Source organism: Stegostoma tigrinum, chromosome 6 (genome assembly GCF_030684315.1).
Source record: "Stegostoma tigrinum isolate sSteTig4 chromosome 6, sSteTig4.hap1, whole genome shotgun sequence".
Classification (NCBI taxonomy): domain Eukaryota; kingdom Metazoa; phylum Chordata; class Chondrichthyes; order Orectolobiformes; family Stegostomatidae; genus Stegostoma; species Stegostoma tigrinum.
The window spans coordinates 42936206-42964194 of NC_081359.1; the positions used below are offsets into that span (position 1 = coordinate 42936206).

Sequence of the window (27989 nt, forward strand, 5' to 3'; positions counted from 1 at the left end):
TCCCTATTTATTCCAGTTCCCTCCCCCCATCCCCCTCTCTGATGAAGGGTCTCGGCCCGAAACGTCAGCTTTTGTGCTCCTGAGATGCTGCTTGGCCTGCTGTGTTCATCCAGCCTCACATTTTATTATCCTGGAGGAACAACACCTCATTTTCCACTTGGGGACCCTACAGCCCTCCAAACTCAATATTGAGTTCAATAATTTTAGAGCCTAAACTCTCTCAGGTCCCAGCCCCCCACCCCACACACCAGGTCTTGTTACCACATAGCCTTCCACTACACACCCCCTGTTGTTAGTCACTAACAGTCCCCATTAACAACTACTGACCCTCCCAGCCTGATCGTTAGCAACTCCTTTGTCTTTCCAACTGTCTTTCTCTCTATTTGGGCTCTATCCTATCGTTTATTCCCTACCCCGCCCACTTCCCTATTTTCTACACATAAACTGACGATTTCCCAGCCACCATCTGTTCTGAGGAAGGGTCACCGGAACCAAAACGCTAACTCTGTTTTCACCTTCACAGATTCTGCCAGACCTGCTGATCTTTTCCGGAAGCTTTGCTTTTGTTCTTGATTTACAGCAGCTGCCGTTCTTTTGTATTTTATGTCAAACACCTTCTTCACCACCCTGTCTACCTGCGACTCCACTTTTAAGTCTCCCCATCCAGGAATTTCTGCATTTTCTGTGTAAAGCCATGTGAAACACTTTCAGAATGCTCGTAGAAATGCTTTCAGAAGAGACTAAAAAGGCAGCTCAGTTTTATATAGTGGATTTCAGAACTTTGATGGCTCAACAGACCTCTGTAGCCAATGAACTTTTGAAAAGTAGCCACAATTGTGATGCACTCTTAAGTAATGCAATTTAAATATCAGTATTTCCACTCCAAGAACACTGATTTAGTCAGTATAACTTTTTCCCTTTCAAGTACCTGACTGTTATACCCTCAGGTATTTTCCATAAATATATTAGGATTGGAGGAATTGTATACTTGAAAACATTAATGTAGTTTATTTATGTTATGCCCTTTAACAGCCCATGACATATCATCATTGACTGGGCAGAAACTGAGCTGGATTTTCATGAAGTCTTACCAACTCCTGAAACCTTTAAAAATAACTAGTATGACCCAGTGCAAAGGTTACTCCCTCAGTTCCAGCAGATCCCATTTTTGCTGGCATGGTGAAGAGGGCAGGGCATGAATCAAGTGAGTGAGAATCCTGAACTCAGCAAGGCTACTTGAAAGTACCTCTGATTTCAAACAGACCTCATTTTCATTGTTCCAGGGGCTTTAACCCATAGTGTGGGGGTCACAAATTTATGCAGATGGCTTAAACACTCTTGAAGGATGGATAATGTCTATTTAAGCATGATGATCTTTTCTGAAGAAGGGTCTAGGCCCAAAACGTCAGCCTTCCTGCTCCTCTGGTGCTGCTTGGCCTGCTGTGTTCATCCAGCTCTACACCTTGTTAATAAAATGTGAGGCTGGATGAACACAGCAGGCCAAGCAGCATCTCAGGAGCACAAAAGCTGATGTTTCGGGCCGAGACCCTTCATCAGAGAGGGGGATGGGGGGAGGGAACTGGAATAAATAGGGAGAGAGGGGGAGGCGGACCGAAGATGGAGATAAAGAAGATAGGTGGAGAGAGTGTAGGTGGGGAGGTAGGGAGGGGATAGGTCAGTCCAGGGAAGACGGACAGGTCAAGGAGGTGGGATGAGGTTAGTAGGTAGCTGGGGGTGCGGCTTGGGGTGGGAGGAAGGGATGGGTGAGAGGAAGAACCGGTTAGGGAGGCAGAGACAGGTTGGACTGGTTTTGGGATGCAGTGGGTGGGGGGGAAGAGCTGGGCTGGTTGTGTGGTGCAGTGGGGGGAGGGGATGAACTGGGCTGGTTTAGGGATGCAGTGGGGGAAGGGGAGATTTTGAAACTGGTGAAGTCCACATTGATACCATATGGCTGCAGGGTTCCCAGGCGGAATATGAGTTGCTGTTCCTGCAACCTTCGGGTGGCATCATTGTGGCAGTGCAGGAGGCCCATGATGGACATGTCATCAAGAGAATGGGAGGGGGAGTGGAAATGGTTTGCGACTGGGAGGTGCAGTTGTTTGTTGCGAACTGAGCGGAGGTGTTCAGCAAAGCGGTCCCCAAGCCTCCGCTTGGTTTCCCCAATGTAGAGGAAGCCGCACCGGGTACAGTGGATGCAGTATACCACATTGGCAGATGTGCAGGTGAACCTCTGCTTAATGTGGAATGTCATCTTGGGGCCTGGGATGGGGGTGAGGGAGGAGGTATGGGGACAAGTGTAGCATTTCCTGCGGTTGCAGGGAAAGGTGCCGGGTGTGGTGGGGTTGGAGGGTAGTGTGCAGCGAACAAGGGAGTCACGGAGAGAGTGGTCTCTCCGGAAAGCAGACAGGGGAGGGGATGGAAAAATGTCTAGGGTGGTGGGGTCGGATTGTAAATGGCGGAAGTGTCGGAGGATAATGCGTTGTATCCGGAGGTTGGTAGGGTGGTGTGTGAGAACGAGGGGGATCCTCTTGGGGCGGTTGTGGCGGGGGCGGGGTGTGAGGGATGTGTCGCGGGAAATGCGGGAGACGCGGTCAAGGGCGTTCTCGATCACCGTGGGGGGAAAGTTGCGGTCCTTAAAGAACTTGGACATCTGGGATGTGCGGGAGTGGAATGTCTTATCGTGGGAGCAGATGCGGCGGAGGCGGAGGAATTGGGAATAGGGGATGGAATTTTTGCAGGAGGGTGGGTGGGAGGAGGTGTATTCTAGGTAGCTGTGGGAGTCGGTGGGCTTGAAATGGACATCAGTTACAAGCTGGTTGCCTGAGATGGAGACTGAGAGGTCCAGGAAGGTGAGGGATGTGCTGGAGATGGCCCAGGTGAACTGAAGGTTGGGGTGGAAGGTGTTGGTGAAGTGGATGAACTGTTCGAGCTCCTCTGGGGAGCAAGAGGCGGCGCCGATACAGTCATCAATGTACCGGAGGAAGAGGTGGGGTTTGGGGCCTGTGTAGGTGCGGAAGAGGGACTGTTCCACGTAACCTACAAAGAGGCAGGCATAGCTGGGGCCCATGCGGGTGCCCATGGCCACCCCCTTAGTCTGTAGGAAGTGGGAGGAGTCAAAAGAGAAGTTGTTGAGTGTGAGGACGAGTTCAGCTAGGCGGATGAGAGTGTCGGTGGAGGGGGCCTGGTCGGGCCTGCGGGACAGGAAGAAGCGGAGGGCCTTGAGGCCATCTCCATGCGGAATGCAGGTGTACAGGGACTGGACGTCCATGGTGAATATGAGGTGTTGGGGGCCAGGGAATTGGAAGTCCTGGAGGAGGTGGAGGGCGTGGGTGGTGTCACGGACAAACCTGCCTGCCCTGGTCGACCCATCGTCTCAGCCTGCTCCTGCCCCACCGAACTCATCTCCACCTATCTGGACTCCATTTTCTCCCCTTTGGTCCAGGAACTCCCCACCTATGTCCGTGACACCACCCACGCCCTCCACCTCCTCCAGGACTTCCAATTCCCTGGCCCCCAACACCTCATATTCACCATGGACGTCCAGTCCCTGTACACCTGCATTCCGCATGGAGATGGCCTCAAGGCCCTCCGCTTCTTCCTGTCCCGCAGGCCCGACCAGGCCCCCTCCACCGACACTCTCATCCGCCTAGCTGAACTCGTCCTCACACTCAACAACTTCTCTTTTGACTCCTCCCACTTCCTACAGACTAAGGGGGTGGCCATGGGCACCCGCATGGGCCCCAGCTATGCCTGCCTCTTGGTAGGTTACGTGGAACAGTCCCTCTTCCGCACCTACACAGGCCCCAAACCCCACCTCTTCCTCCGGGACATTGATGACTGTATCGGCGCCGCCTCTTGCTCCCCAGAGGAGCTCGAACAGTTCATCCACTTCACCAACACCTTCCACCACAACCTTCAGTTCACCTGCGCCATCTCCAGCACATCCCTCACCTTCCTGGAACTCTCAGTCTCCATCTCAGGCAACCAGCTTGTAACTGATGTCCATTTCAAGCCCACCGACTCCCACAGCTACCTAGAATACACCTCCTCCCACCCACCCTCCTGCAAAAATTCCATCCCCTATTTCCAATTCCTCCGCCTCCGCCGCATCTGCTCCCACGATAAGACATTCCACTCCCGCACATCCCAGATGTCCAAGTTCTTTAAGGACCGCAACTTTCCCCCCACGGTGATCGAGAACGCCCTTGACCGCGTCTCCCGCATTTCCCGCGACACATCCCTCACACCCCGCCCCCGCCACAACCGCCCCAAGAGGATCCCCCTCATTCTCACACACCACCCTACCAAACTCCGGATACAACGCATTATCCTCCGACACTTGCGCCATTTACAATCCGACCCCACCACCCAAGACATTTTTCCATCCCCTCCCCTGTCTGCTTTCCGGAGAGACCACTCTCTCCGTGACTCCCTTGTTCGCTCCACACTACCCTCCAACCCCACCACACCCGGCACCTTCCCCTGCAACCGCAGGAAATGCTACACTTGTCCCCACACCTCCTCCCTCACCCCCATCCCAAGCCCCAAGATGACATTCCACATTAAGCAGAGGTTCACCTGCACATCTGCCAATGTGGTATACTGCATCCACTGTACCCGGTGCGGCTTCCTGTACATTGGGGAAACCAAGCGGAGGCTTGGGGACCGCTTTGCAGAACACCTCCGCTCAGTTCGCAACAAACAACTGCACCTCCCAGTCGCAAACCATTTCCACTCCCCCTCCCATTCTCTTGATGACATGTCCATCATGGGCCTCCTGCACTGCCACAATGATGCCACCCGAAGGTTGCAGGAACAGCAACTCATATTCCGCCTGGGAACCCTGCAGCCATGTGGTATCAATGTGGACTTCACCAGTTTCAAAATCTCCCCTTCCCCCACTGCATCCCTAAACCAGCCCAGTTCATCCCCTCCCCCCACTGCACCACACAACCAGCCCAGCTCTTCCCCCCCACCCACTGCATCCCAAAACCAGTCCAACCTGTCTCTGCCTCCCTAACCGGTTCTTCCTCTCACCCATCCCTTCCTCCCACCCCAAGCCGCACCCCCAGCTACCTACTAACCTCATCCCACCTCCTTGACCTGTCCGTCTTCCCTGGACTGACCTATCCCCTCCCTACCTCCCCACCTACACTCTCCCCACCTATCTTCTTTACTCTCCATCTTCGGTCCGCCTCCCCCTCTCTCCCTATTTATTCCAAGTCCCTCCCCCCATCCCCCTCTCTGATGAAGGGTCTAGGCCCGAAACGTCAGCTTTTGTGCTCCTGAGATGCTGCTTGGCCTGCTGTGTTCATCCAGCCTCACATTTTATTATCTTGGAATCTCCAGCATCTGCAGTTCCCATTATCTCTGATACTATTTTAACTACACCTTGTTATCTCATTTGCCATGTCCCACCTGCTACTTTGTAAGAATGTAGTAGTAGTTTGCACCCTATGATACAGGTGCGAGTCAACCAGCTTGCAACGAGACTGGAACATTTTGACCAGAATGAATAAGGTTACCAGATTTCTTTCCCTCAAATATCACTGTAATTCAATTTAGTTGTAATGTTACAGTTTCATAGTCTTATTTGTCATGCAGCTTTTCAGTGCAGGCTGATTCAGTTGGCTGAGCTAATGTGTTCAAATTAGAATCCTCAGGCTTGATGTTACAGGTTTCTGAGGAGTGGAATGAAGGCTAGGAAGTAAAGTTAGGATGTGTGGGATGTTAGCTCCATAACATTGTTTCATTGGTTCCATTGGTGGGATGATTCCCAGTTGTAAGCCTGGAAGTTCATCAGCTGCCTACTACATAGAGATAAACAATATTTTGGATATTAAAGTCTTCTGTTGGGTCTAGCATCTAGGTGGGGTTCATGGTCTGAGTGGTGTCTTCTCCAGGAGGGCACTTCCCTGCAATAGCCTCAGAGTCCATAAGAGCTGCAGGGTCCATGGCCCATAGCGGGGATGCTGGCTAGTAAGCTGAAGTCACGGCCAGGCAGGGTCATCTCAAACTTTCAATTCCCCTCTCAATGTGGTGTTCTCCTGGATGGAGTTGGTGCAATTTAATATTTTAGTACCATGATAATTCAATGGAGTGTAAAGTATTTAAGGAAACGCACTCCCTTGGCAAATACTGTATCAGTCTCGTAAATGGTTGCACTGTTACATGTATTCCCTTTGTCCCTACGCCAATCATTTTCCACTGACATAAAACATTTAAAATCAATCTTTGCCAATCTTGCTTATTCTGTACACAGTGAGATAAAGAAAACATTACAATGATGACACCTTCACCTATAACTGAATTACTCTGTTGTACGCAAGGGACTTTGAAAAGTTTTTCAGTCAGCAATGAGAAAATACTGTATGATTTCCAATCTAGGAGCTGTATACCCATCTAGATTGAAAAGTTATTCTACTTTACCACTTGTAACCTCGAAATAAAACTGTCTTTTCTCATGGGTGTCAATACTTTCTGACAGGTAGGAAATGGGAATCCATCCAACCTTGTTATCTTTCAGTGAGATCAGGGCAGATACGATGATTAGAAACATCTATGACGTTCTGAATATTTTTATATCAGTTATTTTGTGGGATGTGGGTATCACTGGTAAGGCCAGCAATTGTTGCCCATTTCTAATTGCCCTTGAACTGAGTGACTTGCAGTGCCATTTGAGAAGGCAGTTCAGAACCAATCATGTTACTATGATCCTAAAGTCAAGCCTATGAAGTCAGATCAGGTCTGGATAAGAGATTTTCTCCCTAGGTATCAATGCAATCAATTTCATCATTATCATGATTGATCCTAACTTTAAATCCAGTTTTGTTAATTCAGTTGAAATTCCAGGTTACTTTTGGACTCGTGTTCCCAGACATCAATCTGTGTCCCCTGGAATTGTGGTTCAGTGAAATTACCATGATGCCACTATCTTATTGAAAAAAAGGGAATTTAAATGAGCATTTAAAATGTGATATTGGGTTGGAAGTGCATAAAACTTCAAACAACAAAAATTTCCAGCATTTAGAGATTGAACAAATAATTACAATTAACCAACCAAATCAAGATTTGGCACAGAAGGCTACACATTGCCTTGGAAAGGGTGTTTCTGGAGAAATTGCCGGCCTGGTTGCCAAATTTCTAAAAGCCCATTCTCAGAAGCAAATTGTATTCAATAGCACCTTTACTTTGTGTTGGTTTTATCCAGAGGAAGTACAGCAAATATTGTGGGAAGAAGGAAAATGTTAGACCTTGATAATGACACGCCAAAAAGCAGCTATCTGAGATGGCCACAATTATGGATGAGAGATCATTCTAAGATCTGTCACAATAATCTGGAACTAACTGTATTTTCAAGAGCAAATGATCAGAATCAGGCTAACCATTTTATTGTATCAGTGATAATGGGAACTGCAGATGCTGGAGAATCCAAGATAATAAAATGTGAGGCTGGATGAACACAGCAGGCCCAGCAGCATCTCAGGAGCACAAAAGCTGACGTTTTGGGCCTAGACCCTTCATCAGAGAGGGGGGTGGGGTGAGGGTTCTGGAATAAATAGGGAGAGAGGGGGAGGCAGACCGAAGATGGAGAGAAAAGAAGATAGGTGGAGAGGAGAGTATAGGTGGGGAGGTAGGGAGGGGGTAGGTCAGTCCAGGGAAGATGGACAGGCCAAGGAGGTGGGATGAGGTTAGTAGGTAGGAGATGGAGGTGCGGCTTGAGGTGGGAGGAAGGGATGGGTGAGAGGAAGAACAGGTTAGGGAAGCAGAGACAGGTTGGACTGGTTTTGGGATGCAGTGGGTGGAGGGGACGAACTGGGCTGGTTTTGGGATGTGGTGGGGGAAGGAGAGATTTTGAAGCTGGTGAAGTCCACATTGATACGATTGGGCTGCAGGGTTCCCAAGCAGAATATGAGTTGCTGTTCCTGCAACCTTTGGTTGGCATCGTTGTGGCACTGCAGGAGGCCCATGATGGACATGTCATCTAAAGAATGGGAGGGGGAGTGGAAATGGTTTGCGACTGGGAGGTGCAGTTGTTTATTACGAACCGAGTGGAGGTGTTCTGCAAAGCGGTTCCCAAGCCTCCGCTTGGTTTCCCCAATGTAGAGGAAGCCACACTGGGTACAATGGATGCAGTACACCACATTGGCAGATGTGCAGGTGAACATCTGCTTAATATGGAAGGTCATCTTGGGGCCTGGGATAGGGTGAGGGAGGAGGTGTGGGGGCCCCCACACCTGCACATCTGCCAATGTGGTGTACTGCATCCATTGTACCCAGTGTGGCTTCCTCTACATTGGGGAAACCAAGCGGAGGCTTGAGGACTGCTTTGCAGAACACCTCCGCTCGGTTCGCAATAAACAACTGCACCTCCCAGTCGCAAACCATTTCCACTCCCCCTCCCATTCCTCAGATGACATGTCCATCATGGGCCTCCTGCAGTCCAACAATGATGTCACCCGAAGGTTGCAGGAACAGCAACTCATATTCCGCTTGGGAACCCTGCAGCCCAATGGTATCAATGTGGACTTCACCAGCTTCAAAATCTCCCCTTCCCCCACCGCATCCTAAAACCAGCCCAGTTCGTCCCCTCCCCCCACTGCACCACACAACCAGCCCAGCTCTTCCCCTCCACTCACTGCATCCCAAAACCAGTCCAACCTGTCTCTGCTTCCCTAACCTGTTCTTCCTCTCACCCATCCCTTCCTCCCACCTCAAGCCGCACCTCCATCTCCTACCTACTAACCTCATCCCAACTCCTTGACCAGTCCATCTTCCCTGGACTGACCTATCCCCTCCCTACCTCCCCACCTATACTCTCCTCTCCACCTATCTTCTTTTCTCTCCATCTTTGGTCCGCCCCCCCCCCCCCCCCCCCCCGCTATTTATTCCAGAACCCTCACCCCATCCCCCTCTCTGATGAAGGGTCTAGGCCCGAAATGTCAGCTTTTGTGCTCCTGAGATGCTGCTTGGCCTGCTGTGTTCATCCTGCCTCACATTTTATTAACAATTTTATTGTATCGTTTAACAAGATCTACAATCTGTGAAATCTTATTGTGGTCTTTCTATGCTCTTATTCACGACTTTGTGGTATAGTATCTTTCTTATGTCCGAGTCTGTTTGCACCCTCTTGTTGTATGCCCTCATGTAATTATTCCAGACCAGACTGTGAGATCTCGGGCAGAATTTTGTGTTCCCTCACTTGTGAGTTTGCAGGTCTATGGAAGGCTCGTCAAATTCCTTGGGTGAGCCATTACCCTCTGACTTATCCTAAGCTCACCACAATTTTTTGTGGGGTACAGGTCAGACAGCAGGCCTACCCAATCTTTCACCAGTTTAGTGGCTGATTAATAATCATTGTAGGGCTGTTTCCAATCTGACCTTAATATTCAGGCTGGAGGAAAGAGGAAAGAGATGTGGGGGTTTAAGAAAGTGATGCTGCTCAGGCTTCATGGAGGGCGAGGTTGGGCTCCATCGGTGGCCTCCTTTCAACATTGGGCATACTTTGAGGATGTCTGCCCACCTGCTTCTGCTGCATCTCCCCTGGATCTCCACCAATGCCCTTACATAACCCGTCTGCCCCAACATTCAACCCCTCCTGGAGCCCTACTCTCTGCTCTGAGACCTCACACCTATCTGGCCTTAGACTCCAGTGACTACTTAAAGTCCTAGTCCTGTGTATAGTACTGTGACTTCTGCCAAGTGAGTGCCAGTATTGACAGAATTTAACTCATCACTGACTCTTCAGGTTAAGTAGCTGGAAAACCAGCAACCAAAAAATCCAGGCCCATGTCCTGATCACCAGCGCACACTGCATCCCTTTTTGCCGTCAACAAATGAATTGTGATAGCACCAGCAGCACTCTGAGAAACGTTCGACAATGTAATTACATCATACTTCATACCATATGACAATAAAGTCCCACATAAGATGATACCTACAATGATTTTTCTAATGCTTAAATGTTACCATTCTCAAGTGAAGCATGTACATTGTATAAGCAAACGCTGTATGTACTGAATATGATTTTAAGTGGACTAATATTTTCTGACTGGAGCCCCTGAGTTTCACTCATGCAATCGATTTCTCTAGTAGTATCTTATGTGTATGTACTGTTTTAATTGCTCCATGTTGGACTTTGATTGGGAATGACTGGTGAATCTTTTCATTTCGTCTTCCCTAAAATCTACACTTTTTTAAAAATTCTTGCAGAATTCTTCAGAGAACTTTTGGAAAATTCTGAGAAGTCACTAAACGACATGTTTATTCGGACGTATGGCCAATTGTACATGCAAAACTCGGAAGTGTTCCAGGATCTCTTCGCAGAGCTGAAACGCTACTACACAGGTGGCAATGTGAACCTGGAAGAGATGCTTAACGACTTCTGGGCCCGTCTACTGGAGCGCATGTTCCAGCTGGTAAACCCCCAGTACCAGTTCACTGAGGATTACCTTGAATGCATCAGCAAATACACTGACCAGCTCCAACCATTTGGAGATGTGCCTCGCAAGCTGAAGATACAAGTTACGAGAGCTTTTGTTGCAGCGCGGGCCTTTGTGCAAGGTCTGACCGTTGGCAGGGAAGTTGCCAACAGAGTAGCAAAGGTCAGTGAAAAATTTTTCTAGGTTACATTTTGCGTCTGACAAAATGCAAACATCAGCTCCAGGTAGTGCAGAAGTAGGTATCTGCTAGTCAGCAGTTTAGAAGGGCGCAGATTTACAAACAATGTCGCACAGTGGCTCAGTGGTTAGCATGGCAACCTCATAGAATCAGGGACCCGTGTTTGATTCCAGCCTTGGGTGACTGTCTGTGTGGCTTTGCGCGTTCTCCCTGCGTCTGCATGGGTTTCCTTCAGGTGCTTTGCTTTCGTCCCACAGTCCAAAGATGTGCAGGTTCAATGGATTGGCCATGCTAAGTTGTTAAGTGGATTAGCCATGGGAAATACAGGGATAGTTTGTGTGGGGGTGGGGTGGGTGAGTGAGTCTGGGTGGGATACTTTTACAGAGAGTTGGTGTGGACTTGTTGGGCTGAATGGCCTGTTTCCACACTGTAGGGATTTTATGATGCAATGTGCACCAGGTGATTAGGCCCAACTGGGCTATGTCATCATTTCTACTCTACTCAATTCTTCCCCATCTCAACATATTCCCATCTCCCTCATATACTTATCTAGCCTTCTCTGGTGTATGTCTGCACTATTTTCCAGAAACACTGTGTTGGCAGGTTCCATATTCACACTCCATTCTGGGGAAAGACGTTGCTTCTGAATTTTGTATTCGATTGTTGTTTTCTTTTTAGCGCATATCTTGCACTCACGTCCGCTGTTGGTTGTTTTTTTTCCCCATAAGTGGAAGCACTATGCTATTAAATCTTTTGTAAGAACTCTCAGCTTTCACTTTTCAAAAGAAAACAGAGGTAATCGTTGTGTCAAATACATGTTTATACAACAACCTTCTTATTTTGCATCCTCTTCATGCAGTGCCTCTGAATCTATTTTATAGAATTAGTGTTGGGTTTAGGTTTATTGTCAAATGGACTCAGGTTACTATTTAAATCTATTTAATCTATTTAAAGTAAAACTGAGGGACAGAATTAACCTACATTTGAATAGGCACCAATTAATCAAGAACAGATGTTTTGCGTGGTCAGGAAGGAGGATCAGAGTGAAACACAGCCTGAGTGAATATATATTGCGGGGAATTTGGAGGCAGCATAGGCATTAAGTGGATAATTTTTGGAACAGCCTGCAGTAAAGCGCACTAGGGAACAAGCAATTCTGGACTTGGTGATATATAATGATGCGGACATGATTACAGAGCTTAAGCTAATGGATCTCCTAGAGAGCAGTGACCATGATATGATAGAACTCAATGCAATAGAAGATGGTACAGCATCCCATAGAAATGAAGATCAAAACTGTACACTGCTGCAGGTTTGGACTAAACAAAGTACTCAGGAATTGTTGCAAGACTTTTTTTATTTTTGTGCCCCAGGTCTGTTCCACTGAAAGTCAGCATGCTGCTTCCCTTCCTAAATGCTTATTGAACTTGGATACAACTTATTGTTCCTAATGAAAACTGCCAAATCTCTTTGAATGACCACCAATAAGTTTCAGATTTTTTAATAATCATCTGTAATAAGAAATAGAAAAAAAACAACGTAAACAAACTTACACTTGCTCAAACAGTACTTCATCTGGTAATTTGTTGCACACTAACCTATCCTGTCTGTATCTTGTCGCAGCCTTTATACCTTCCTCACAACTTATATTTCTGCCGAACTTTGTATCATCAGCAAACCTGGGTGCATTATTCTCAAGTTGTTTGTCTAATTTATTAATTTAGATTGTGAATAGATGAAACCTTGATTCATGTGACTAGTTAAAGCTACTTTTTGAAAATACAAATATCTTACATGTACTGGTTCTCCTGCAACATCCAACTTGTGATGTCCTCAAAAATTTCTGACAAACTTGTGATAAATCGATTAGATTGTCACTAGAGACAGATATTATGGCGAGTGAGAGTAGGGAGGTGGAGAGATTTTACCAGGTTGTGGCTGACAGTTGTAACTGGGGTTGGGAAATGGCAGCATATACAGGCTTAGTGATGGAGGCCAGTGGGGAGGTGAGGGGGAAATTGGATCTTCATGGGAAGGTGGGGTGGGCTAAAGAGGGGATGGGAAGGGGTGTGGACGGAATGCCTCTAATTGAGACAATGGCCATGAAAAGTAGGTGCTGCTGATTCAACCCCAACCCAAAACCTGCTCTTACAGTGGGTAAAACAGCCACAAGGCAGAATGAGGCCCTCAAATGGTTGGTAACTTAAGATCTTCAATAGGCTCAAGGAGAAGTTTAAGGGACAAGAGGCAGTACATTGGTTTTATGAGCCCTACTGTCTTCAAATTCTGCTCAAATCTCCTGTTTAATGGAATAGATCAGTTTATATGTAATTTTCAATGCTCACTTGGCTCATTTTATTCAGAAAATAAAATTAAACTTTATATAGAGCTTGGGAGTATCAAATTGTGCATTAACAGAATCGCTCAGTAGTGTAGGGATTACTCTTAGCTACAGCATGATTCGTAGGGATGGGAGTGATCCATTCAGCCCTTGGAGTCTGCCCTGCCATTTAACATGATCAAACACTTCAATACCTTTTAATCAACCCATCTCCATAACCCTGTGTTGCACTGGTAATCAGAAACCTTATCATTTTCTGCCTTAAACACACTCTACTTCTGAGTCTCCCCAGCCCACTGTGGTAAATCAGGTTCAAATCCTCTGAGTAAAGCCATTTCCTCATCTCTGACTCCAGCAGTATGCTGAATGTTTTTAAATTGTGCCCTGGTTCTAGACTCCCCAGTATGGAAAACATTTTACCTCGATCTACCCTACCACTTTAGGTATTTTACAGGTTTCAATGAGACCATCTCTCATTCTTCAAAACCATAGAGAATACAGGCTCAGTTTGCCAGTGTCTCTTCATAAGACCTGCCATCCTGGGAACAAGTCGGGTGAACTTTTGTTGCACTTCCTTAATGGCAATGCTGTCTTTCCTAAAGTAAAGAGACGAAAACTGCACACACTTCCATTGTTGAAAATTTTCCTCTCGACTTTGCTGTCTTCAAAGTTGACTTCTGATGTGTCTTCTTCTTCTAAAGCAAATTGATTGCATCTTCCTCTTCTTCTGTCTACAATACCAACGTAACTCTCAATTTTCGCTAGTGTGCGTATGTGTGATCAAGAGAGGACCAGGATGGTCAATTCCCATCCTTTGTAAGGGTTTCCTTTGACTACTTTTCTAAAACAAGGCAAGGAGAAGAATGACCATGTTACCACCAGAGCCTGAAGAAGACTAAAGGAAAATTGTCAGCGAGCGTTAGTATCAATTGAGTCTTTTAGAACTGTTCCAAGTATTATCAAAGAATGAAAGAGCACTGACAGTGCATAATGGAAGGAGACAAATAGGGTTTCAATGCTGAAGCATTCTGATTTGGCTTATTTCTTTTCATTTATGCAATTAATGAGTATCCTCGGATGGGAGGAATTGTCAAACAGGCTCTTCAACTGCATCAGGAATGCAAAAAGGAACAATAGTGTTTGAGTTGATCAGAGCCCTTTACCTGAATTTTTTTTTTCACCTACAGTGAGACTGAATTGACTATGCAGTGGAATGATTAAGTTATCAAGTGCGCAGCTATCTTACTGCATCAGGTTCAGTGGATATTCCCATTAGCTGTAGGATTTGAGGCAAACTGAGCTTGAAGTTTCATGTTGATTTCTACAAGAACAAAACATCTTTGAAAACCATTTCTCAGCCAAATAAACTTGGGCTGTTGAGCAAAGAAGTAAAATATTTGCTGTGCACTGGAAGAAGGAACAGTACTTGTTGGTGAATATAATGTGGGAACAAGATCAGACCGATCAGGCAAAATGTTCTTCCCCTATTCCCTAAATTGGCACACATCCTAGATTACTTATGAGCAGTGTACTGTGCAAAGACTCAGCTATCTATAATTTTTTTCTTCATTACTAATCAGAAGCTGAAACACAGCTCCAATAGTCTTCAAGAACCTAAAGAGTTTTGATCAGAAATATTGCGTAAAATGAGGGATCAGTGTAAAACCTTGTAATTCCACTTTTGTACTTTTTGCTGACTTCCTCAATTGAGCTTCACAAACCGCTTTTATTCCAACCATTTCACTGAAACTGCATCCACAGTTGTTGGACTTTGTTGATGAATGTTTCAGTATCATGCTGCCCATTTTTACATGATAAATAATGCTTTGTGTTTTGAATTCAATCACACTGAGGGCATTCCTTCCACAATCCTGTCAACAGGCTCACGGCAAAGAATGTCAGAGGAGATAAAGAGCTGGATCACCTCACAGCCTGAGGCAGGATTATACTTTGTGGTTGGGCCACTGCTAACTAATCCAGGGCCACTCATAACATATGAATTGTGGCTGGAGTAGGGACCCTGAAATGGCAGTAATTGCCTATGCCCTCTGCAATACAGTTATTTTATTCTGGAGTTGGCATCGAGTAGAGATGGTAGAACAAGCAAAAGAGTTGCATTAAATATTCAAGAGGGTGTGTTGTGGTAGTCCCCTTGTTTTCTGTAAGCCCAAGCAGCTTGCCTATTAAGGGCTTCAATCTCACCAGCACCAGTACAGAGTTTGAGTGGTTAGGAACGGAGGAGCCCTCTCAGATCCATGGGAATCTCTTCAGGAGCATATTCTGTGTGTCTAATGAGGCCCAACCCAGGTAAATGGGTGGAGAAAATGCACCATTAAAACTTAGCCTTAAGCCGGAAAATCCAAGCCAACAATTTATTGCCCAAATTGCTGAACCATTTAGCCTTCCTCAAATACAAGAATGTGGCCAGCGCAGCTGTAATAAAACCCATTGACTTCAGTGCTTTTTTTCTTACTTTGCTTTTTATCAGTTTTCTACTGACTAGCTCAGAAGTATCATAAATAAGGGAGCCATTCCATGAGGACAGAAATGAATGAATATAAAAACAACTCCTCAGAGAAGAGACTTATGTTCAGTGGTGGTGTTCTTATTTTTAGCCCAAGAAGTTCTGTTTCAAATCCCATCTACCCCCAAAGTGTGTTTGAACATGTCAATTAAAATAATTTAAAACAAATTCTCAAATATTTCATAAGGAAAGGAGGGAATTGCTTTCTGTTTTCACAAAATAATGTATATTGAACGACAAAATATTACAGACCAAGGAAGCCTCAGATTCTCTGGTTAGTTGATATCAGCCAAATGCTGCAGCTGTAGGATTATTAGCCTCTGTCTTTTTGGAAAAGAATGGTAAAATCAGCAAGCCTAATTGAGGTTGTGACAGGGAAGCACTGAAATAGAAGGACAGAGAGATAGAGCCTTCTCTTCTTCCAGTTTGGCTGTAAGCATAAACTTCTGTAGGTTTTGGAATGGGTTGAGTCCTATAATAATTCTTTTCATCCCCTTCAGGACTTTCTCACTTCCTGATCATCACCGCTTCTGATCCTACAAGTGTAAGATCAGCTGCACTTGGACAATGAATATATATAGGCCTTTTTGAATTTAACTGTGCCATGATCTCAGAGCAGAGGGCCAAAACTAAGTTATAATCTAACTAGAGGTCAGTTACCACTTCTAATACAGTAAACTAAGTAGAGGTCCTGACTCTTGAGAGTGAAACCATATTTACAATACATGTTAGTCTGTGATGTTAGAACAGTAATAGTCAAAAAGTTATATTTTAATGTTCAGAATTAATCTGTAGTAATTATGGATAACACACACGCTGCTATGGTCAAACACCCCACATGGCACATTAAATAACAAATGCAGTCTGAAATAGAGACTGGTATCCCATCACCAAGTAACCCTTTATTTACTCCTGGAGAGCCCTGACCCTTCCAGAGTGCCTGGATTTCTGACATTTCTGTTCTGATCTATCAACCAGTGCCCTCTGTTTGGGGCTGTTAATCTGGTCCTATCATATGAAGTTAACCCGGCTGACTTGGTTACAATCATAACATCCCTCCTCCTCTTTGTCTGAGGATAGAGGCCTTTATATTGTAGCTCATCTTGGGGTGTTTTAAGATCAGCTGCTCCAACTCTGCCTCTGATGCAGGTGGTGTAAATGCACAGTAGTTCACCTCTTGCATCCAAAGTGTGTCAGAAGAAATCTATTCTCTTATTCAATAAACAAAGGCATTGATTCAGCAACATCTGCCGTTCTTTATTGGATGATGGTTGGTTTGGAGCTGTGCTTATATGCCAAATACTGTTCAACCTTAGGAAGTACTCAAATTTCCTGATGGTAATAATGGCCTGTTATCTGTGGCCAACACTTCCGGGCGTCCATGTATCGCATAAGATGCACACAGTTTTTCTATTGTCATCTGCAAGTTTAATGAATGAATTCTATGCATGTCCAGCCACTTTAATTGGATGTCCACAATGACTAAGAACTTCGAGCGCATGAAAGAACCTCCATAGTTGACATGTAACCAAGTCCAGACTCTACCTGGCCATTTCCCCAATGGAGGAAAGCGGCTGGTGGTAATTTTTGTTCTTGTTGGCACTCTGGGCACTGCCCCACCAACATGGCAATGTCTACATCCAATCCTGGCCACCAGAAATAACTTCTCGCCAATATCTTCATTTTGGAGATTCCTGGATTACTCGGGTGGAGTTCAGCCAGTATCTAGCAGTAACCTTTGTTCGGAACGATCAATCCTGCTTTCCATAATAATATGGTCTCTCTGGGTCAACAAAAGTTTCAATTCTGGTTGTGACAGCCCTTTTCCTTTGGTTTTCCCCATCACTGCCAGCTGTTTCAGTTTTACCAGCACAGGACCTTTCTGATATTGTCAGCTGTGACTAGAAGTCTGTCCAGAACATTTAAAACCATTATGGACTATTTCCTGGAGCTTTGGAGGCTGAGGGGTGACTTTATAGAGATTTATAAAATCGTGATGGGCATGGACAGGGTGAATAACCAAAGTCTTCTCCCCAGTATAGGGGAGTCCAAACCTGTGTGCCATGGGTTTAAGGTAGCAGGGTGAAGGTTTAAAAGGGACCGAAGAAGCAACTTTTTCATGTAGAAGGTACTGCATGTATAGAACAACTTTACAAAGGAGGTAGTGGCGACTGGCTCAATTACAGCATTTAAAAAAGAAAATGGATGGATATATGAATAGGAATGGTTTAAAATGATATAGGCCAAATGCTAGCAAATGGGACTAGATTAATTTAGGGTCTCATAGAGCCCCAACTGTGTAGAGGCAAGCCATTCAGCCCATTGTGTCCACATCACCCCTCTAACAAACATTCCATGCCCCACAGCTAATCCACCTAACTTGCACACTATGGGCAATTTACCCTGGCCAATCCACCTAACCTGCAAATCTTCAGACTGTGGGAGGAAACCAGAGCAGCCAGAAGAAACCCACACAGATATGGGCAGAACGTGCAAAGCTGGAATCAAACCTGGGTCTCTGACCCTTGAGAGGCAGCAGTGCTAACCGCTGAACAAACATGCCACCCTGACATCTAGTCCACATGGATGATCTGGACTGAAGAGTCTGTTTCCAAGCTGTACATGCCTATGACTCTGACTCTTCCAGTTGCAGTACCACCAATGGTGTATCTGCCAGTAGCAGGCAGCTCAATGCATCCACCTTGTTGAATCATGAAATTGCTTCCTGGTCAACAGGCAAGATGACTTTGGCTCCTTTGATAGTCCTTAGACCTTCCAGTAAATCTTTGGATGTTTAGTTAGGACTTCACTTGGGTAGCCATTTACTAATTGAAAAAATATTGAATCAATCTAGGTACATCCTTCACATCCAATTTTGCACCATCAAACTTGGGCCCGAGCTTTTTACTTTAATCAGTGGCAATTGAAACAACTGTTTCTCATTAGAGGCTGGAACCAATGTTATACCCTTAATCTGTAAAGTTCCTCAGTGTAGGTTCTCAGGCTACCTGAGGTCTTATGCAAACTTAAGATTGGAATCCAGAGCAAGTCTGATTCCATGATCACTGAAAAGGCCATGCCAGTATTGAACTCCATTAGAACCAGGTGACCATTTAACTAAACAACTATTTTGATAGAGTCAGAGATAGTGGGAACTGCAGATGCTGGAGAATCCAAGATAATAAAATGTGAGGCTGGATGAACACAGCAGGCCAAGCAGCATCTCAGGAGCACAAAAGCTGACGTTTCGGGCCTAGACCCTTCATCAGAGAGGGGGATGGGGTGAGGGTTCTGCAATAAATAGGGAGAGAGGGGGAGGCGGACCAAAGATGGAGAGAAAAGAAGATAGGTGGAGAGTAGAGTATAGGTGGGGAGGTAGGGAGGGGATAGGTCAGCCCAGGGAAGATGGACAGGTCAAGGAGGTGGGATGAGGTTAGTAGGTAGATGGGGGTGCGGATTGTTGTGGGAGGAAGGGATGGGTGAGAGGAAGAACGGGTTAGGGAGGCAGAGACAGGTTGGACTGGTTTTGGGATGCAGTGGGGAGAGGGGAAGAGCTGGGCTGGTTGTGTGGTGCAGTGGGGGGAGGGGACGAACTGGGCTGGTTTAGGGATGCGGTGGGGGAAGGGGAGATTTTGAAGCTCGAAAAGTCCACATTGATACCATTAGGCTGCAGGGTTCCCAGGCGGAATATGAGTTGCTGTTCCTGCAACCTTTGGGTGGCATCATGGTGGCACTGCAGGAGGTCCATGATGGACATGTCATCTAAAGAATGGGAGGGGGAGTGGAAATGGTTTGCAACTGGGAGGTGCAGTTGTTTGTTGCGAACTGAGCGGAGGTGTTCTGCAAAGCGGTCCCCAAGCCTCCGCTTGGTTTCCCCAATGAAGAGGATGCCACACCGGGTACAGTGGATGCAGTATACCACATTGGCAGATGTGCAGGTGAACCTCTGCTTAATGTGGAATGTCATCTTGGGGCCTGGGATAGGGGTGAGGGAGGAGGTGTGGGGGCGAGTGTAGCATTTCCTGCGGTTGCAGGGGAAGGTGCCGGGTGTGGTGGGGTTGGAGGGTAGTGTGGAGCGAACAAGGGAGTCATGGAGAGAGTGGTCTCTCCGGAAAGCAGACAAGGGTGGGGATGGAAAAATGTCTTGGGTGGTGGGGTCGGATTGTAGATGGCGGAAGTGTCGGAGGATGATGCGTTGTATCCGGAGGTTGGTGGGGTGGTGTGTGAGATCGTGGGGGATCCTCTTTGGGCGGTTGTGGCAGGGGCGGGGTGTGAGGGATGTGTTGCGGGAAATGCGGGAGACGCGGTCAAGGGCGTTCTCGATCACTGTGGGGGGAAATTTGCGGTCCTTGAAGAACTTGGACTTCTGGGATGTGCGGGAGTGGAATGTCTTATCGTGGGAGCAGATGCGGCGGAGGCGGAGGAATTGGGAATAGGGGATGGAATTTTTGCAGGTTGGTGGCTGGGAGGAGGTGTATTCTAGGTAGCTGTGGGAGTCGGTGGGCTTGAAATGGACATCAGTTACAAGCTGGTTGCCTGAGATGGAGACTGAGATGTCCAGGAAGGTGAGGGATGTGCTGGAGATGGCCCAGGTGAACTGAAGGTTGGGGTGGAAGGTGTTGGTGAAGTGGGTGAACTGTTCGAGCTCCTCTGGGGAGCAAGAGGCGGTGCCGATACAGTCATCAATGTACCGGAGGAAGAGGTGGGGTTTGGGGCCTGTGTAGGTGCAGAAGAGGGACTGTTCCACGTAACCTACCAAGAGGCAGGCATAGCTGGGGTCCATGCGGGTGCCCATGGTCACCCCCTTAGTCTGTAGGAAGTGGGAGGAGTCAAAAGAGAAGTTGTTGAGGGTGAGGACGGGTTCGGCTAGGCAGATGAGGGTGTCGGTGGAGGGGGACTGGTCGAGCCTGCGGGACAGGAAGAAGCAGAGGGCCTTGAGGCCATCTGCATGCGGAATGCAGGTGTATAGGGACTGGACGTCCATGGTGAAGATGAGGTGTTGGGGCCAGGGAATTGGAAGTCCTGGAGGAGGTGGAGGGCGTGGGTGGTGTCACAGACGTAGGTAGGGAGTTCCTGGACCAAAGGGGAGAAAATGGAGTCCAGATAGGTGGAGATGAGTTCGGTGGGGCAGGAGCAGGCTGAGACGATGGGTCGACCAGGGCAGGCAGGTTTGTGGATTTTGGGAAGGAGATAGAAACGGGCCGTGCGGGGTTGGGGAGCAATGAGGTTGCAGGCTGTGTGTGGGAGGTCCCCTGAGGTGATGAAGTCATGAATGGTGTTGGAGATGATGGTTTGGTGCTCGGGTGTGGGGTCATGATCGAGGGGGTGGTAGGAGGTGGTGTCGGAGAGTCGGCGTCTGGCCTCGGCGATGTAGAGGTCAGTGCGCCATCCTACCACTGCGCCATCCTTGTCTGCAGGTTTGATCGTGAGGTTGGGGTTGGAGCGGAGGGCTGCCCGTTCTGCAGGGGAGAGGTTGGAGTGGGTGAGAGGGGTGGAGAGGTTGAGGCGGTTAATGTCTCGACGGCAGTTGGAGATGAAGAGGTCGAGGGAGGGTAGGAGGCCTGGGGGTGGTGTCCAGGAGGAGGACTTGTGTTGGAAGCAGGTGAAGGGGTCAGTGGAGGGAGGGTTAGGTCGACGGCAGTTGGAGATGAAGAACTATTTTGATAGGTTCTGAGTTGGATGTTGTAAAGCAATTTTTTTTAAAATTGCTTTGTGGCATGTTGGCATTGCTGGCTGGCCAGCATTTATCACAGAATCCCTACAATGTGGAAACAGGCCTTTCAGCCCAACAAGCCCACACAAACCCGTGGAGCATCCCATCCAGACCCATCCCCTTATAACTCACCTAAGCTGCTCATGCCTGAACACTACAGGCAATTTAGCATTGCCAATCCACCTAACCTACACATCTTTGGACTGTGGGAGGAAACCCATGCAGACACAGGGAGAATGTGCAAAATCCACATGGACAGTTGCCCAAGGGTGGAATTGAACTTGGATCCCTGGTGCTGTGAGGCAGCAGTGCTAACCACTGAGCTACCATCCCTAATACAAGAGATGACAAGGTGTAGAGTTGGATGAACACAGCAGGCCAAGCAGCATCCAATGCTGCTTGGCCTGCTGCGTTCATCCAGCTCTACACCTTGTTATCTTGGATTCTCCAGCATCTGCAGTTCCTATTATCTGAGCTACCATCTCTAGTTGTCTTTGAGAAGGTGGTGGTGAGCTGTCTTCTTGAACCAGTCCAGCTGCTGTGAGTTGACCTACAATGCCATTAGGGAGGGAATTCCAGGATTTTGACCTAGTGACAGTGAAGGAACAGTGATATGTTTCCAAGTCAGGATGATGAGTGGCTTGGAGTGGAGCTTGAAGGTGGAGGTGTTCCCATATATCTGCTCCCTTTGTCCTAGATAGAAGTGATTGTGGGTTCGGAAGATGCTGTCTCAGAATCTTTTGGTGAATTTCTGCAGTGCATCTTGTGCATAGCACACACTGCTGCCATTGAGTATTGGTCGTGAATGAAGTGGATATTTGAGAATATAATGCCAATCAAACGAGCTTCTTTGTCCTGGATGGTGTCAAGCTTCTAGAGCGTTATCATGGCTTCACTCATTCAGGCAAGCAAGGAGTATTCCATTAGTTAATTGTTCTAAACCAGACGTGGCTAGACTTTTGGATGTGCGCTTTCCTGGATAGCAGCCTATGAGCTCTTTCTTTAGGCTCAGTGGAACTGTCCTGCTGTCTCAAGTCTGCATACTCGTGGCAATTACAATGGCTTCGCGACTGGGATTCTGAAGAAAATTCTAACCGCTTAGCCAAGGCTTGGCTTTCTTTTGGGGCTTTGCTGTGAGCTGACCTAGAGTTCCTCTGTTCAGGAGGTGTCCTGAGTGAGGCTACGCAGTTGCTTCAAGAGGTGTTCCCCAAGCTCAGTCAGCCTGGTGAGGGTGTCCGCTTCCATCAGAATACCCTGCAACTTATACTCCAGTTGCCACATCTTCCAATCATAAAGCTAGCTGTAGTGCTTGTTGGAAGTCCTGTTCAGCTTCAGCTAGTAGAAACCTTTGCATGGTCACATCTTTCATACAACATATCAAATGGTCTCTCATAATCTCACTTAGAGCGAAACCAAAATTGCATGCCTGTGCCAGTCATCTTAACCTAGTCAAAAATCTCAATATGGATTTCCCTACTTCCCGAATTGCTAGGTAAAACTGGCAGCATCTCAGAATTAGGGGAGGCTTTAGCTCATAATATTCCTGAACCAAATCCATCAACTCTTGAAAGGTTTTGGCATCAGGTATCTCAGGGAAAGTTAGGCTCCTAATAACAGAAAATGCTGCTGGTTCACAAACTGTCATGAGAATTACTCAGTGATAATGGGAACTGCAGATGCTAGAGAATCCATGATAACAAAGTGTAGAGCTGGATGAACACAGCAGGCCAAGCAGCATCTCAGGAACACAAAAAGCTGATGTTTCGGGCCTAGACCCTTCATCAGAGACCCTCTGATGAAGGGCCTAGGCCCGAAACGCCAGCTTTTGTGCTCCTGAGATGTTGCTTGGCCTACTGTCTTCACCCAGCTCCACACTTTGTTATCTTATATGAGAATTACTCATTGCTTTCCATTTGCCCCAGAACAAATAATACATTCTTTCCACATACTGGGCTCATCTTCAATGGCAGGATCAAACAAGTCAAGCTTCCCAAATAAAGGCGTGATGCCAGAAATGTTTACCCCAACTCAAGGATGACTGTTGCAAGCAAATTTCTTCAGGAATGTGTTTTTATGTTCTCACCATGAGATAACTGCACAGAAGCTGGTATACCATCACCACCGCACCCTTTATTTTAATGTGGCAGTCCTTGACACCAATCTACCTCTCTTAGCACCAGCTGTTGGAGAGAATAGGATGTCTGACTCTCTTGTTCTCATCTATCTGCCAGAGTTCTCAGATTGGACCAGATTAATAGTTCCAATCAGGGAACTTGTATTTTAATAGGTCGTCATCCTGAGGTGACCTCATTACAATCAGTACACAGTTAAAATAGATCCTGTCAGTCTATCATCAATCTCCCAATGTTTGTGACACTGTGGGTCATCACATCTCATTAAAAGGGATTTCAGTTCTTCTATTTTCAAAGATGAAAGTTCAGAATATAATTCCATCACATGTTAGAGAAATTCCAAACCTATTAATGAAGCACATACTGAGACTAAAATGTCATGTAAGAGCTTCTCGACTCAAATACATTGTCACATCCTGCTGGTCGGTTGTTCTTTGTGCACATTTTAACACAATTAACTAATTTATTTTCAGCACCTTTTTGTCTTATTACTTCAAACTCCTCAGTTTTTAGAATCAAATTAACAGAATTACATGCCAACATCATGCACTACCTTGATATTTTAATAATATCTTCTACTACTCAGGTTTAAATAGGGCTAGATTCTTGAAACTGCACTCAAGCTTTAGAGGCAGAGTGAGAATAATGTTGACACTGCCTGTAGTCACAGGCCACAACATACTGACCTTGACTTTTACTGGATTATTATTGGAAGCTGAAGTAATGTGGCATTTGCATCGGTGTGGTCAGCTCGCTCAGTTGGCTTGGTCGTTAGTTTGAAAATAGTGTGATGCCAACAGTGTGGGTTCGGGTTATTGTGAAGGACTCTCCTTCTCAACCTCTCACCTTGTCTGAGATATGGTGTCTGTCAGGTTTAATCACGAATCTTTAAGCTCTTTCACAGCATTTAAGCCTCAGTGTATGCTTCATTAATAGGTTGGGAGTGTCTTTCTAATGAGAGAGCAGTGCTATGGTCTGGTAAGACTGTGCTGACTGGACTTGAAAGCATCAGTGACAGTTAATTTAATACACACTGTGGTCTGGATTCTCCTCATGGTTTCAAGGATTGGCTAAAGGTAACATATTTTCATCACCAGTGTATTCACTATGTGGTTGATGGCCACCAAAACCTTTTGTACTCCACTGCCTGTTTTCAGTGTTGAGTGCTTCTCTTCTTATTCAATTTTCCCTTTGTAAAGACTTCCAATCTACGGTACTTTTTAAAAACTCATTCTGTATTTGAATTGCATTGTTCTCTGTTTTGTCTACTTTGCACAGGCTTTTGCCATCTACGATCAGGTGCCTATGTAGACTTTGAAATCATTTACCTACCACACTGTACTGCCATTAGACTGTTATTCAGTATTTTTCCCCAAGTGGTGAAATTTCTGGGCTTGCCTCCTGCTGCAAAAGAATGGTACTTGTAGAATGGTACTTCTTTTGGGATTTATTTGAAGCACTCCTTTCCCTTGCCTCTTTTTCCTCATTGCTACCATATAGTGAGCTCAGGCCCACACTCAAGTAAGTGTAAGCAGTAAGAGTCTTTATTGAACATAACTGTATACGAGGGATGGTAAGAGATGACATCTCTCTCGGCACTACAAACAGAGGCTCCAGGCCTATGTGATCTGGTGCCACTGCTGATGTGGTACCTGCTCCAGCAGGCCATCTTTACCTGATACAACAATGCTTATGTTATCTCTTGTAAGATGTAAAAATAGGATGTAAGTAACATGATATTGAAAGACCCAATGGATATTAATTACATAGAAGCAGAGAAAATAGAAGCAGGACTAGGCTATTTAGCCCTTTCAGCCTGCTCCACAATTCAATATGACCATGGCTGACCATCAACTCATTACCCTTTTTCCCACTTCAACTCAATCGCCTTTGATCCCTTTAGCCCTAAGAATTATAATTAACTCCTTCTTGAAAGCATTAAATACTATGGTCTCAACTACTTTCCATGGCAGGGAATTCCACAGGCTGAGCACTCTGTGGGTAAATACATTTCTTCGTATCCTATTTACCAATATACTTAGACCATGCCCCTATTTCTAGACTCCCGGTCATTGGGAACATGCTGCATTTTCCCTGTTAGAATTTTCTGGGTTTCTATGAGATTCACTTTCATTCTTCTAAATTCCAGTGAATATAGCCCTAACTGATCCAGTTACTTTCCATATGTCAGTCTTGCCATTCCATGAATCAATCTGGTAAACCTTTGTTGCACTCCTTCCATAGCCAGGTTGTCTTTCCTCAGGTATTGCTCACAACACTCCAGGTGTATTATTACAGCAAAGTAGCCCTCTCCTGCGCTCAAGTATTCTCACTAATATACAGAAATGTAACATTCACAGACACAACAGCATCTGGGCTAACATTGAGCTGTCCAGTTACAAAGAGTAGCAGATTTCCATCTGTGTCCCAAGCTTCAATTAAGCTGGAGTCTGAAACCTTTCTAACCTCAAGCCCTATGCTATGATACAGTGATGACATCATGAGCATGTCTCTTAAAGTTATACTGACATATCATGTTCTTAAAAGTGAACTGATAGAGTATACTGATGATGAAACATAAGGCAACAAGTGTGACAATGCTCACTATGCATGTACTCTCTAGAAGCTATTCTCATTGGACAAGGAACAAAAACAGAACCTGCTGGAAAAGTTCAGCAGGTCAGGCCATATCTATGAAGAGAAATCAGGATTAACCTTTTGGGTCTGGAGACCCTTCCCCAGAAATGGTGGTAGCTCAGAAAATGTTGGTTTATATACAGAAGATTGTGTAGAGGGAGAGGTTAAGGAGTAAACGATAGGTGGGGGTAGAGCCTAAAGAGAGAAAACAGTTGGACCAGCACAGGAGTGGATAACAATCTGACTAAGAAAGTCAATAGCCGTTAATGGAGATTGTTAGTGGCTAACAATAAGTAGTATGTAATGGCAGACTATGTGGTAACTAGGCCTGGTGTCTGGGATAGGACATGGGAGAGCTCAGGCCCTGAAATTGCTGAACTCAATATTGAGTCTGGAGGGCTGCAGGGTTCCCGAATGTAAAATGAGGTGTTGGTCTTCCAGCTTCTGCTGAGCTTTGTTGGGAGAATAACACCTAATTTTTCACTTGGTGACCCTGTAGCCCTCTGGACTCAATATTGAGTTCAATAATTTTACATAGAACATAGAACATTACAGCACAGTACAGGCCCTTCAGCCCTCGATGTCGTGCCGACCTGTCATACCAATCTGAAGCCCATCTAGCCTACACTATTCCATGTACGCCCAAATGCTTGTCCAGTGACACTTAAATGTACTTAGAGTTGGCGAATCTACCACCATTGCAGGCAAAGCGTTCCATTCCCTTACTACTCTCTGAGTAAAGAAACTACCTCTGACATCTGTCCTATATCTTTCACCCCTCAATTTAAAGCTATGCTCCCCTCATGCTCGCCTTCACCATCCTAGGAAAAAGTCTCTCCCTATCCACCCTATCTAACCCTCTGATTATCTTATATGTCTCAATTAAGTCACCTCTCAACCTTCTTCTCTCTAATGAAAACAGCCTCAAGTCCCACAGCCTTTCCTTGTAAGACCTTCCCTCCATACCAGACAACATCCTAGTAAATCTCCTCTGCACCCTTTCCAAAGCTTCCACATCCTTCTTATAATGCGGTGACCAGAACTGTACACAATACTCCAAGTGCGGCCGCAACAGAGTTTTGTACACCTGCAGCATAACCTCTTGGTTCCGGAACTCTATCCCTCTATTAATAAAAGCTAAAACACTGTATGCCTTCTTAACAACCCTGTCAACCTGTGCCTGGACTCCCCCATCTCCTAGCCCCCTACCCCACATACCAGAAGTTGATACTATAAAATCGCCACTACATACTACCTATTGTTAGTCACTAACAGTCTCCATTAATAGTATTCAATCTCCTAGCCAGATTGTTATCCACTCCCTGTCTGTCCAACTGATCTTCTCTCTCTTTCGGCTCAATCCCCATCTTTTGTTTACTCCTTATCCCCTCTCCCCACCCTATCTTCTGCATATAAACCAACATCTTTTTAGCTACCATCAGTTCTGAGGAAGGGCCACCAGACCCAAAACGTTATCTCTCATTTCTCTTCAGAGATGCTGCCAGTCCTGCTGAGTTTTTCCAGCAACTTCTGTTTTTGTTTCTGATTTCATTTTTCATTCGAAAAGGCATAGTTAACCCTTGACTCCACAGCTGCCATCACAAACTTTTTCTAGCTTATCATCAAGCTGGCAGCATTGTTTATTACCATGGGGAGATACCAAGGCACACAATGAAGCCTGTCTATTGATGGAGATTGAGAAAGAAGCACAGAAGATATTTTTGAATTGACATTGGAGTTGATTTGGAAGGGAAACTACATTATTTTTTCAATGGTCCCTACAATTACTCTTTCAAATAAAGGACATTTTTACAATGAATATATTCTGATATAAGTGAAGTAACCATTGAAAAGTAACTTGAAATGCTCATGCTTATTCTTATGCCATGGGATATGTAGAACCCTGAATGAATTTCACAGCCACGCACACAATACAGTCAATGGTCTTTTTTTCAGGTTTGTGACTTCATTATAAGAAGAAAACATATTGGAACAGTGGGAAAAACACAGTAGAAAAGCAAT

General features: G+C 46.0%; 1 protein-coding gene across 1 annotated transcript in view; it reads left to right on the plus strand.

Moving 5' to 3' along the window:
- The window catches only part of gpc6a (glypican 6a), a 936149-nt gene that overhangs the window by 530503 nt on the left and 377657 nt on the right, over positions 1–27989 (plus strand). Inside the window, exon 3 of the mRNA XM_048532607.2 lies at positions 10213–10604. Coding sequence (XP_048388564.1) covers positions 10213–10604 — 392 coding nt within the window. The remainder of the gene's footprint in view (positions 1–10212; positions 10605–27989) is intronic.